At 38.7% G+C, this 12,206-nt stretch overlaps 1 protein-coding gene across 8 annotated transcripts in view; it reads right to left on the reverse strand.

The window, feature by feature from the left end:
- Positions 1–543: 543 nt before the first annotated feature.
- LOC105193264 (terminal nucleotidyltransferase 5C) overlaps positions 544–12,206 on the reverse strand; it is a 108,243-nt gene continuing 96,580 nt past the window's right edge. For 7 of the 8 annotated variants that reach the window (XM_011157641.3, XM_011157642.3, XM_039447158.1 and 4 more), the window contains one exon: positions 544–2,105. In XM_011157641.3, coding sequence (XP_011155943.2) covers positions 747–2,105 — 1,359 coding nt within the window. In that variant the 3' untranslated portion in view covers positions 544–746. Of the gene's footprint in view, positions 2,106–4,867; positions 5,574–12,206 lie in introns of those variants that run through there. The other variant, XM_011157645.3, reaches the window with a different exon arrangement.

Below are 12,206 nucleotides of genomic sequence, written 5' to 3' on the forward strand. Positions count from 1 at the left end.
TATTGCCAGCAAAAAAAAATGAATTCAAATTTTTTTTAATTCAAATAAATTGAAATATGGAATGAGGTATTCATGTTCCCATTATATTATTTTTGGATTCGAAAATGTCAAAAATAAATTCACATTCAGAGAAAAGTTGTTTCGAGTAAAAAAATTTTTCTGAATCAAAGAAATTTGTGCATTACATATAGTTAAAGAAAAGTTTCTTTGATTTGAAGGAATTTTGTGGTTGTTCCTTTTATTAGAATTTTTAAAAATTGTAGTTTTGCTATGCAACGCAACTTTTTATTTTAATGAAAGTAATATATTTTTGAAACCAGAACACAACTAAATTATTTCTCACATTTACGTCAGTACTTTCTTCGAATTAAAAAAATTACTTGTTTAAATTAGACAAATATTTTATTTTAAAAGTGTTATGACATAATTTTTTTGAAATTAAATAAATTTCATTTTTCTCAAGGGTATTTACACTTCAATTAAAAATAATCAAATTAAAGAGAAACGATTTTATCAATTTAAGCATAACTTTTCATTGGGTGCACTTTTATTCATTTCAATTCATTTTCGTTTGCTGGGTTTGGCTCCACATTTTCACAAAGCGCAACGAAAGTTTACAAAGACTAGTAGAAGTCGCAAGAGCAGAAGTATTCACACTGACACCAATGATTACAATACCAATGATAACAATCAGTGGTAGCCGTGGCGACGTCTACGAATACGACGTTATCGCCGGTATCGTCGCATCACGAGGAACACGCCATCCAGTTGCAGGTGCACGTATAGCACGCTGTCGTGGGTATCACGGGCGCATAGTAATAGCCGTTGGCATAGACATAGGTGGCAGGCGGAGCTTGCTGATGGCTCGTCAACCGCTGCTGCTGCTGAGCACCTGCCTGGCAGAGCACTTGGTAGGCAAGATTCTGGATCAAGGCGAGAGTTTGCCGTCGCTCGTGGCCCATCAGACACACGGTAGATTCTTCGACGACGCTGTGCAACATCATCAGGTACTGATACTTGAGAGCTTCCTCTTCCCCGACGAAATGATTCCACAGGTAGTTTTCAAGTTTGGAACGCTGTTGTCCTATGTCCGGGAAATCGATGAAGAATCTCGAACACATGTATCGTTCGAGGGTCTTGATGTAATCCGGCTGAGATGGTTTATACATTTTCACCAAGAGGTTACAATATTTGAGCAGGCCGCCGCCGCGTATCTCTTCGGGATGCCTCGTCGAGATAAGCTTTTTTTGTAAATGATAAAGCGCCTCCTGGAAATCACCATAGACGGACTCGCCCACCACGGTTGGGTAGAAATTTTCAGCGATCGGTAGCTTACTGCACTCGTAGAACAGTAGCAAGGAATCAAGAACGATTTGGAAGGAATCAACAGAAAACTCAAACTGCCGTCTCATCGAATCGACGAACTTGAGCTCAACATTCCGATGGCCCCGGGAATTGCCGAGGGAGATCAGGGACCACCGATCACCGTCGTTGTTTACTTTCACCATCTTGCTCACATAGGCCTCCTTCAGACTACAGGTGGTGATGCGTTTGCGACTCACGCCCTCCGGCAACAAATCAAACAGAGAACCAAGCACCGCGGCCTTGACCTTGTCGTAGTTACGGCCACTAGATAGTTCAACCGCGAAGATAAGGTCCAGATCGTTATAGGGCTGGGATTCTGTGGCCAACACATGGGAAGCCGCGCCGCCATTAAGCCGAATGTCGCGTACCCTCATGCCGGCACCCCCGTTGCTTGGATCGGTCTCCAGTTTGCTGCGCACCACCGTCACGAGATCTCTCAGTCGGACCTCCAAGGTGGGAAAGTTTCCTCGTCCGTGAATGCTGACGACTTCGTTCATTACATCGTTCAATCGGCGGACTTGCTCGAAACTCAGCACTGCCAACCTCTGAGAATCCGGACAATCGATGGCATTACTGTTGTTGTTATTATTGTTGTGGGTATTGTTATTATGGTTTGTGTTATTGTTGGTCTCATTCTTGATGTCTCCAGTGCCATTGGTTTTAGTGTCGTTCACCTGACAGAGCGACTCCATCATAGCGAGCCGACGCTGACGTTCCTCGCTGATCTCCAGAGAGCCACACTGCAACATTCACAAAAGACGAGACTTTTACACGATTGCAATCAATATTACGTAAACGAACATTGTAAACGTTGTCGTTAGTTGATTAATTATAGATCTTTAGGTAAAAAATATATATAGCCAAGACTTCCTTTTTTTGTAAAGTATTAATTTATATTTAAGATATTTGTAAAAAAAAACAAATAAAAATCTTCTCGTATAGGATTTCCAAAAATAAATATTTCCTAAGATAGCTTTTACTGAGCTTTTTTTAATAAGCAGATTGTTTTTTTTATAAAGTTTTTGATACTACTATTTAAACGATTTATTACCATGCTATTTGCATCGTAATCTTTAACGACGGTAATAAATTTTGAATCTTAATGCTTACAAATTTTTTCTAAACTATTATATTCACTTCCTTATAAAAAAAAAAAATACGTTTGCTTATATGTGTTACATTAATACGCAAAATTGTATCTTTTTGATAAATGGAAACTGCAATTATAAAGGTCTTCGTATGCTAATGCTTTCAAAACTCGCGTGATGTTGTACAATGTCACACTTTGACCCACGAAGCGCAGACACGCGGGATTAAAGATCAGTAAAGGTGAATAAAATACGTTCATTTTTAGAATCTTTTCTTACTCCGCGAATTTTCGATGAGTGCATCACCGAGTGCGCCCTTCGGCGAGTATCTATGTCATGGTGCTCGAAGTATGCAGTGAGAAATGCCACGGGGTTACGTCCGGGTGCACAAAGTACGCGAGCTAGTCAGCGGCAATGTATTCAAAAGTCCTCGGTTATTGGCTTTTGTACGCGAGTGCCGTTCAGAAAAGTGCAATAAGCTGAAGCGTGATATTCCGGTATAATGCGATATTCTCCTGATTGTTAGAATTTCAATTGTGCGATACTCAAGCATATGCTTTCTTAAATTATTAAAAGCAACACGGATATACGTAGCGATATAACCGGCGGTCTACTCGAGATATAATTTAAAAGTTAATCTTTTAACTTAAGATCAAAGCCAATCTTCCCTCACGGCAGAAATGTTAATGAAAGCTAATATCTGCCGCAATAAGGAATGATGTCATAGCGAATTCTAATTCGTATCCCGCAATCGAGTTCAGGTTGATACAAAAAGCAGCGTCAACCAGTCGCCAGAAATCAACCTATCAGTTAGTTATTATCAGACCTCCTTGTACCGCGTGTATTTCTAGATAACAGGTATACTTTGCTCTCTCTCTTTCTCTCTCTTAGCTCTTTGTCTTTTTCTTTGAAAGCAATTATGTCATGAATCAGATTCGTAGTAAAACGTCGCAAGAGATATGTAATTAAGAGTTAAGTTCTTAATCTCAAGCAGCTTTTAGAATTTGCATTATGAAGTCTAGATTATTAAACGCTGTATTAATAATGGCCTGGATACTAAATATTATATAATAGGTTATGAAAAAAAGATCCTCAATAAAAAATTTATTAGAATTATTTTTCTATCACATTGCGAGAAAAAGGAATTGATGAAGACGAAAGGCGCCACAAGGATTTTAAAATGTTCTATACAAGGTGTCCCATTTTAAGAGGGCACCCCAAATAACTTCAAAGAAAGCGATTTTCAAAGAAAATGTTTCAGACAAAAGTTGTATAAAAAATATAGAATGTTGGGGAAATACCGATACTCTTTAATTAGGAAATTACCAAAACCAATACTCTAACATTATATCTTTTACTGCGTTTTCTTGTAGTCGATTTCGAGAACTTTTCAAAACACTATAAATAAGTTTATTTTCATTAAATACTTTCTGAGTTATGACGCTTGAAAGTTACAGTACGCTGTAGCTTTCAAGCCTCACAATTCAGAAAGTACTCAATAAAAATAAACTTTCTTGTAGGGTTTTGGAAAGCTCTTGACACCAGCTACTAGATTTTGGAATCAAAAATAGGATGTTTTATTTAAAAAAAGTTAATGTGATTTCAATCTGACCTTGGCGATGCTAAGGTCAAACTGATAAGATCAGTAAATAGATCTTTTGAAGCCATACAACTTTTATCTGGGTCATTTTCTTTGAAAATCACTTCCTCCGAAGTTATTCGGGATGCCCTCTTAAAATGGAACACCCTGTATATACGGCTCAGAAAACTGGCGATTTAGCGAAAATCGTATCTTAGAAATCAAGAACTGAACTTTGGTCTTGTATTAAACTGTTGAAATTAGTTTTGATTAAATGTTACAAACCCAAGAGAATCGATAAGATAAAGTAGCGATGATACAAAATGCATTTAGAGCGTACATACTACTTTCGTTTGCCGAGAATTATTCAGCGGTCGTCAATAAGCGCGCGTTACTTTACGCACCTATTTTACCCAGCTATAACGTTTCGAAACAACAAAACGAACTGTCATGCCTGTCAGAGGCTACGCACAATCAAGATCATGGATATACCTTTGACACGCACAAAATAAACCACTATTACCGCATATTGACGTGAGGGTACTATAATGCGGAAGAACGAGCGTTTTCAAATATATATCTGTGCCCGTGACATTTTCGTTTTCATCACATTTATTCTCGATAAAACGTATTTCAGAGTTCAGCCTACATTTTCCACAAAACTGTCATTCACCTCTCAGTTAGAATAATGTTCCCCGAAATGTTGAGTCTCAATCGAACGGACGATTTCGAATACAATGATTGATAGAGCAGGCTTTGCTCGTCAATTTGTATAATACAATAATTTTCAAAATAACGAGCTCGTTACACTGATGATTTAGCTACTCTAACTCACCTGAACAAGTTCAACGAGACAACGCACGCTTGTTGAAATTCCACGAAATTTCCCAACTATATTAATACTTGCTTATTCACGGTCATACAACCTGTGAAAAAGAACAAGCAAGCGAATTTTCAGTCGACACGCACCTTCTTCCGAAACTTTGACAACAGAAAGAAAGCACAACTCGTAGCGATTTGAAACGCACGCCGGAGTTCCACAATATTGTTGCCTTAACGTTGGCACGCGGTAGCGTAAAAGGAGATAGCTTCTTAAAGAAATCTCTTTCGCACATCAAAATTGTGACAAATCACTTTTTCCGGCACTTCAGCTCTGAGAAATGACAACTGATTACACCTGAAGCGAGTTCAATAAGCGGTGCTGCGCGTTCCTTAGATCGACGCTCTTCAGTGGGCTGCGCAAGACGCAATAACGACGAAGTAACTAGTATCCATGAATGCACAGGTGCGATGCAAACAAACATTTTCCGGAAAATCGCGTGAACGCAGTAGCACGCCGAGAGATGCAACAAAAGTTGCGAAATGCATGTGTCTAAAAAGTACAAACTGTCAAACTGAACAGGTATTATAATGTCGGAATGATTGCGTTGTTCGCAGAGATCCGCAGCTGATGAGGAACATCAGCGAACTGAAGCTCCGCTCGAGTGAAAGGCGGAGACACAACTAAACTGGTGGTGGCAGCAGCGGCAGTAACAGAAACCACCGTAGCACCAAAGTATAAATACCTGTGCTTCTTGGGAGCTGTATGAGAGCAAATAGTACGAAGCCCTCTACTATCGCTGCCACCGACACTACCACAAATGCCCATTGCCAGACGTAATCCTGAACTATAGACGTAGTTCGTGTGCGCACATCGCTCGTCTCCGTTGTTTTTAGTCCTCTCTCTCCGTCCATCGCGCGTGCGAAGTAGTCAATGCTCCGACGCTTTCTATGACGTCACGTGGAAGAACGCGGGGGCGACTCTGAATGAACGTCGTAATTCGTAAGGGTGAATTCGATTCGGTCCTCTCTCGGAGATACAGGGTGTCCCAGAGGTATCGAGTGTCGACAGTTAGGGATTAATAGCTGAGAAATCGTGGAAACCTAAGGATCAATCGAATTCGGTGACCTAAGGCGGTGAAATAAAAGGAAATTTCATTTTTTTTTCTTTCGTTCGACTAATGAATATTTATCTCGCAGCTTAATTTGAATCGATTTCGTTTCGCGAAAACGTGTAAATCCTTGTACTTCGTTGGAGGTTATAAAAAAAAGGATATATCTCGTCTTGTCTCGCAATAAACATAGATTGGAATACCAAGAAATTTCGTGCAGAATTGAATCGTCAGCTTGCCTTTTCACCTGGAATATATAAGTATATGGTGGAATGCGAAGCAATATGTGATATTAATTTGTTTCGACTCAAACGCATTACTAACTAGACATCTTTCCCGGAACGTATCATTTGCCTAAATTAAAAAGTAAGCTTGCTCCTCTACGAAATTGGAGACAAATTTTTCTCATAGTGACTCGTAAACTTTCTGCACGAATTTTGCACGCGGAAAAATATTCGAAATTGAAAAGTTTCTCATATAGAAGAGGTCTCTTTCTACATGTTTCTCAACGTATCATTAGAGTTGCAAAATAACTTTCTATGAAACAATTAAATCCCGTATAAAACAGTTCATTCTGCAAATAGAAAGTACATCAGCAAATTAAATTGCTTCGCGATTTAAAAAAAAAAAAAAGAAAACTTGGCGGATCTCTTTCGGTCACCAAGTACCTATAAAGATAGACGATACGTCGGGAGCACCCGGTGGAATCAAGAAACGACGTACGAACGGGGGACCTGAGGAAGGGAACAGACTCACGTCACGGAGATAGATATATACACATTATGCATGTATATTTCTGGACGCCCACGCGCTTCGCGTCGGGGAGATGGCCTGGACCAACGAGGCGGCGACTCGCCAAGTACTATCGATTTTGCCCAACCACCCACAGTCGTCAACCTACGTCAAAACTGGCCGGGGTGTCGCGTTTACACATGCGTTATTTCACATCGCGTAACGAGAGTACTCTTCCCTTGACTCTTCCACATCCCTAATCCTTCCCGGTCGATTTTATCACCGAAAGAGACAAATTCACCGGCGTTGTTTTGTTGCCGGGTTCCAGAGGCTTCGAACAGCGGTTCCACGCCGTTTCGTTCCGCGCAGACTCGGTGACATTACGAACGTCGCGCTGCGACGGAATTCATTCGCTTCTCTCTTTTTTTTATTTTTGAATTATTACGAAATAACACCCTGCGAAATCGTCGCTTCGTCGAGATGCGATACGCCGGCGCGGAATTCGCGCGTCCGGTCACGAAACACGAACACCCGACTGTTTCCACGCAGTAATGCTGAAACGCTCTTTTTCAACGAACAAGATAAATTGACAAGTTTCGATCGCGAAATGTTATTATAACTGGCAGTACATTTTATTGCACACCTTTTGCAACTTGAAGGCAATTAAATGAGAATTTCAAATAATATTATTGAATTTAATATGTAGCGTGTAATAAATTCGACAAATAAAATCACGTTACACGTTTGACAGAATTAGCTGGTACGCAAATGGCCTATGTGCAGATTATAGATAATATTAACGTGTAAGCATCAATTGAACTTTACAGTCGATAACCTCGGCCTATTATAAACGTATCTCTCATATCGGTTCATGCCCTTTTCATCATAATTGGACTCCATGAGGAATCGCGATTGCGATAACGCGTAACGCTCGCTCGGTGATGTAACGTGTAAGAAAGATTTGGACGGAGAGTTTCCGCGAATTCCCCCTCCTCCCCCCCTGTCGAGTAACGCGCTAATGTTTCAAGTTGTTGCATCGTGAAATCTTCGCAGCATAGTGCGGTGTATGCATGAGTGCCTGGCACGGCCTACCAGAATCTGAATCATGCGGAAACGATGCGCTCTGACGTGTCTCCGAAGCGGAGATATATGTCAGGCCTCTCTCGGACAACTGTATCTCCCTGACTGCCATTGCGCCCTTGTCAACAACTATAACGTAACACTGTTGCATATATCGCCGCACACATTGCGGCGATGTAAGACGATTGATGCACCCACTCGGCACTACCTGTACGTCGATATACTATATCGGATAGAGAGTCGAATTACGAAATATAATGACAAAAAAAGGTAAGAAAGTTTATACATGTGTATGAATACATAATATAGAAAGAAAGTACACACACATATGCAAGAATATTTTTACATAAAATAAAATAAGTATAATAATATACATATGTAATGTAAATATTATATATATATATATATAATGTAAATATTATATATATATATATATATATATAAATAAAGAAGAATTTTTGAAAGATGTGTTTCAGTTGTTGCTTGAACAATTTATCTTTAGAAAAATATAAAACAACAATGCAATTATAAAAGATCTGCGAGAATACTGCAAGTTTTAAGGAACTGAACTTCAGAATGACAAGCAGATAATGAGCGCAATTTGGTTAATCTCATTCTACTCAAAATGGAATATATATATTTTAATAGAATTTTAATCTGAGCACGGCTGCGGTATTCATTGTGAGTGCCGGCTATTACGATGGAACGTGCGAGAGAATATTGTAGGGAGGAGAGAGGATTGGTTACTCTGTGGCGACGACACGACGAGTCAGACACGCCACGTAATAGTCGTAATTGCGATCGCGATCGTAATACACATATGAACAACTCGGTGGAAATAATGCGTTTCAATCCCTGGGTGTCCCCGATTTTATATCTTTATGAATTTACGCACACAACGAGAAATCACGGTTACTACTAACAAAACCTCTTTAATGTACCCAAAATGAATTAAAAGCTGTAAATATATTCCGGGAAGCATGAATCAGCACTGTGCTTCTATCACGAGTAAGCTGTACAGGATGTTCCGAAATTGATACCTGTTTGAGCGTCGAGATCAAACTTCAAATTATTTTTTTATTATACAACATGCAATGACTATATTGTAGTTATCTAGTATAATTCTTGGATAATTAACTTTTGCGAGCAGAACGCATAATGTAATAATGAACGTGTAATAATACTTTCGCATCTTCCAGAGGTTTATCACATTTTTAAAATTATTCAGATTAGCAGAATACTTATTCAACAAAAATAAAATTAAAACTAGTGAAAAAAAAAGTTGTGAAAAAATATATTTAATCAAACTTTTAATAACGGGAAAGAAACGATTTTAAAATTACAAAAAGTATCAAGTAAAATGATATAAAGTGAATTTGAAACGTTCCGTATAGTATGTATGCTTTTTTTACAGTTTACCTGTTTCCAAGCGTATTTGCTATTTTATTTTTACTATTTATAGTCTGTTAACGTTTTTAATGTCGGCACTCAGTAACTACTTTATCACGTCTTTGACTTGCCTCATGCGTTTCGTTAATTACGACTTTGAGATTTAATTGTTTTAAGATTTACGAGTTACAATTTTATTGTCTTTGTGAGTAGTATTATCGAGCGATGATCTCATTATTATGCTAGGATCGTTACATTATGCAGAATAATAATGTATTAAATCTGTTCCCATTTGAACTCATTTAGCCTGCTATAAGACAATTATACGAGTGGAATGCGTAGCCGGATGTACACAACATTTCAGGAAAATTGAGTTACAGTTTAGGAAAACAAACTTAAAGAGACTGCCTTTAGACAAAGAGTTATTCAATCGATACATTAAATATTTATATTCGTTTATATTGCACAACTGGACTTTGCATTTCCGCAGACAGCAATCAATGTAATATTCAAATTAATTGTAGATATAAAATGTAGATCAAGTCACCGTATTTAAATGAGCAATGAAAATATCTGCTTTAATACCAAAGATTAGATCTGGTTGAATATTCGTGATACTTTTTACTTTATCATGTTTTTAATATGCTCTGTGTTCTTTTTTTATATAAATAATTATTTATGGCTTGCACCTTCTTTTTATTTCATTCGATTATATATTGAAGTTCGCGAGGCTACTCTATATTGTATAATACTTGAAACTTTCCCACGTATGTATGTATAAACTTTCCCACGCTCATAAGTAACGTTTTTTTTTTTTTTATTGGACCGCTTCCAATTTGATTAACGTGGTTAATCAAATTTTTATTTAGTATTTACAATGTAGAATCACGTAAGAAAGAAATTATGTGCCGAATGAATTCAAAGTTATGGTGAATCGTTATTTTTCAGTGAAAATTGGAAAATCTGTAAATCCTCATCTAAGTTATTAGATTAGTTAGTTGATACATTACTATAAGGAGTTCATTGAACGTAAAAATTCAGAAAAATTTTAATAACGTTAAACACGTTAACATTTCATATACTGTTGGATTCCAATAATATTCTTTTGTCGCAGCTCTCACAATGACTAGATACTTTCTTCAATCATATTGCTTTTCTCATATTCCCTCGAGATGCATTTGTGAAAGAGGAAAAATTGAAATTTAGTTTAAAAGTAAAATAAAATAAAGATTCCAGAAGTACGCAGAGGCATTTGTAATTCAGTATTACAGCTTGTAAACGTGCAATTGCACGGGAGATATCTCGCCGCGCTAATTCGTTGACCCCGCGGAACTCGTCGGCATTTCAGCGACGACGAGTTACGAGCGTGTGTCGTCGTCGCAGGCACGCGTTTCCGGATGCGTGGCACGGCGCGCGTCTCTTTCCGCGTTTTTACGTCGCGCGTCGCGGTTACTCGGCTCCGCGAGACCCGGAGTTCCCTGGCCGAGAGCTGACTCGGCCAACGCGGCACGTCGCTTGGCGATGAAGAATGCCGACGTTTGCAAGAGGACGCAATTTGCGAACAACTATTTGGATTCCGAACCATCATCGCACGTCGATGCGTGCTGTCTGATTGGTTGCAGTAATTTTTGCATCCGTCACTTTCCAATCTCTTCACGTGGGTAATTTGTCAACGGCTGACCTTTGTAACATGATTAAACATGAATTTGAAGTTTCACAGTTTGTTCCACAGCACGCCGCGAAGTACCGTTTATCGCTGTTTTTCTGCCTCTTGTATCGTACAACGTAGATACGAGTGGATTACTATAAGGATTAACGATAATGTAATAGAGAAAAGAAGAGGGTTACGGAACACCATTTTGTTTTTTAACAATAACTCAGTAAATAACGCGACACAATTCCAACAAACGTCAATTTATTAGCCATAGAGTTCTACCAACCACTCTATAGATAGAAATTCATTGGGTATATAGAACGAAGGTAACTTACAATTTACTGAGAAGGGAAGAAAGGATGCATTTGTAGAATTGAAGGGGAATCGTGAAATACTAACAACTAATGTCATGAAAGAAACTTCTATTTATAAAAAAAAAAAATTATTAATCTTTCATAGACACAATAAAGCGCTACAAAACAATGCTTTACAAACATTTCATAAAATATATTTTATTAAAAAAAATTTTTTGTAATAATTTTTTTGGCTTAAAAATTTTTTTAAACAAAACTTGAATGTTTTTAAAATAATTTCTTTGCTTTTAATAGATATTATACAGTAAAATTAATTGTAAAATTGGAGGAGAGATGCACATAGCATACGACCATATTCCACAATTCAGTTCAACAATATCGCGTTGCTAGATTGTAGATAGCGTACGGGATGTGTTCGGGAAAATTTCGCGTTTTTTTTGCGGGTCAATCATAACGTTCTCGCACCTTCAAACTTAATTGAAAACGTCGCTAACAAATCACCAGTTTTCCCTCGTTTAACCAATTTCGACCCTGACCTTTGGTCTTCATCATCCATGTGATTTTCGCGGAGGAGAGTGGCATTTAGCCAGCAGAGAGAATAAATACTTCGGAACGGATCAACGATCGCAAAAGCCACGGCAAAGAGCCAACGGCGGACGGCTGTTCCATCAGCCAGAAGCTTATAGCATGCCGCCATCGAATCGCCACCAGCGAATCTATAGACGCGCAGCGTGGCGAGGAGCGGATAAATAATTGATCGTGCATCGACATGTTAAAGAATTTAAGAGGAGTATCTGTCGCGGATGTGCGCTACGCTGTCAATCCGTTTCGCACGAAACGTCATTCACTGGCCTACATCGTCCGGGAACGTGCGGCGACTTGAAAAAATTGCCACTACGAGCCATCATCCGACACGTGCCTGGGCACACGAGGTCTTTCTCTTATATATGTACAGTAAATCCGCACGTTTACGACGGGTGAGAGACGATTTAACGTCCAGTGTGCCTCGTGACGCACACCCGCATGTTCACCCGCGATCAATCTAGGTCTGTACATTTACATATGTAAAGATAA

The sequence above is a fragment of the Solenopsis invicta genome, chromosome 1 (genome assembly GCF_016802725.1).
Source record: "Solenopsis invicta isolate M01_SB chromosome 1, UNIL_Sinv_3.0, whole genome shotgun sequence".
NCBI classification, from domain to species: Eukaryota; Metazoa; Arthropoda; class Insecta; order Hymenoptera; family Formicidae; genus Solenopsis; species Solenopsis invicta.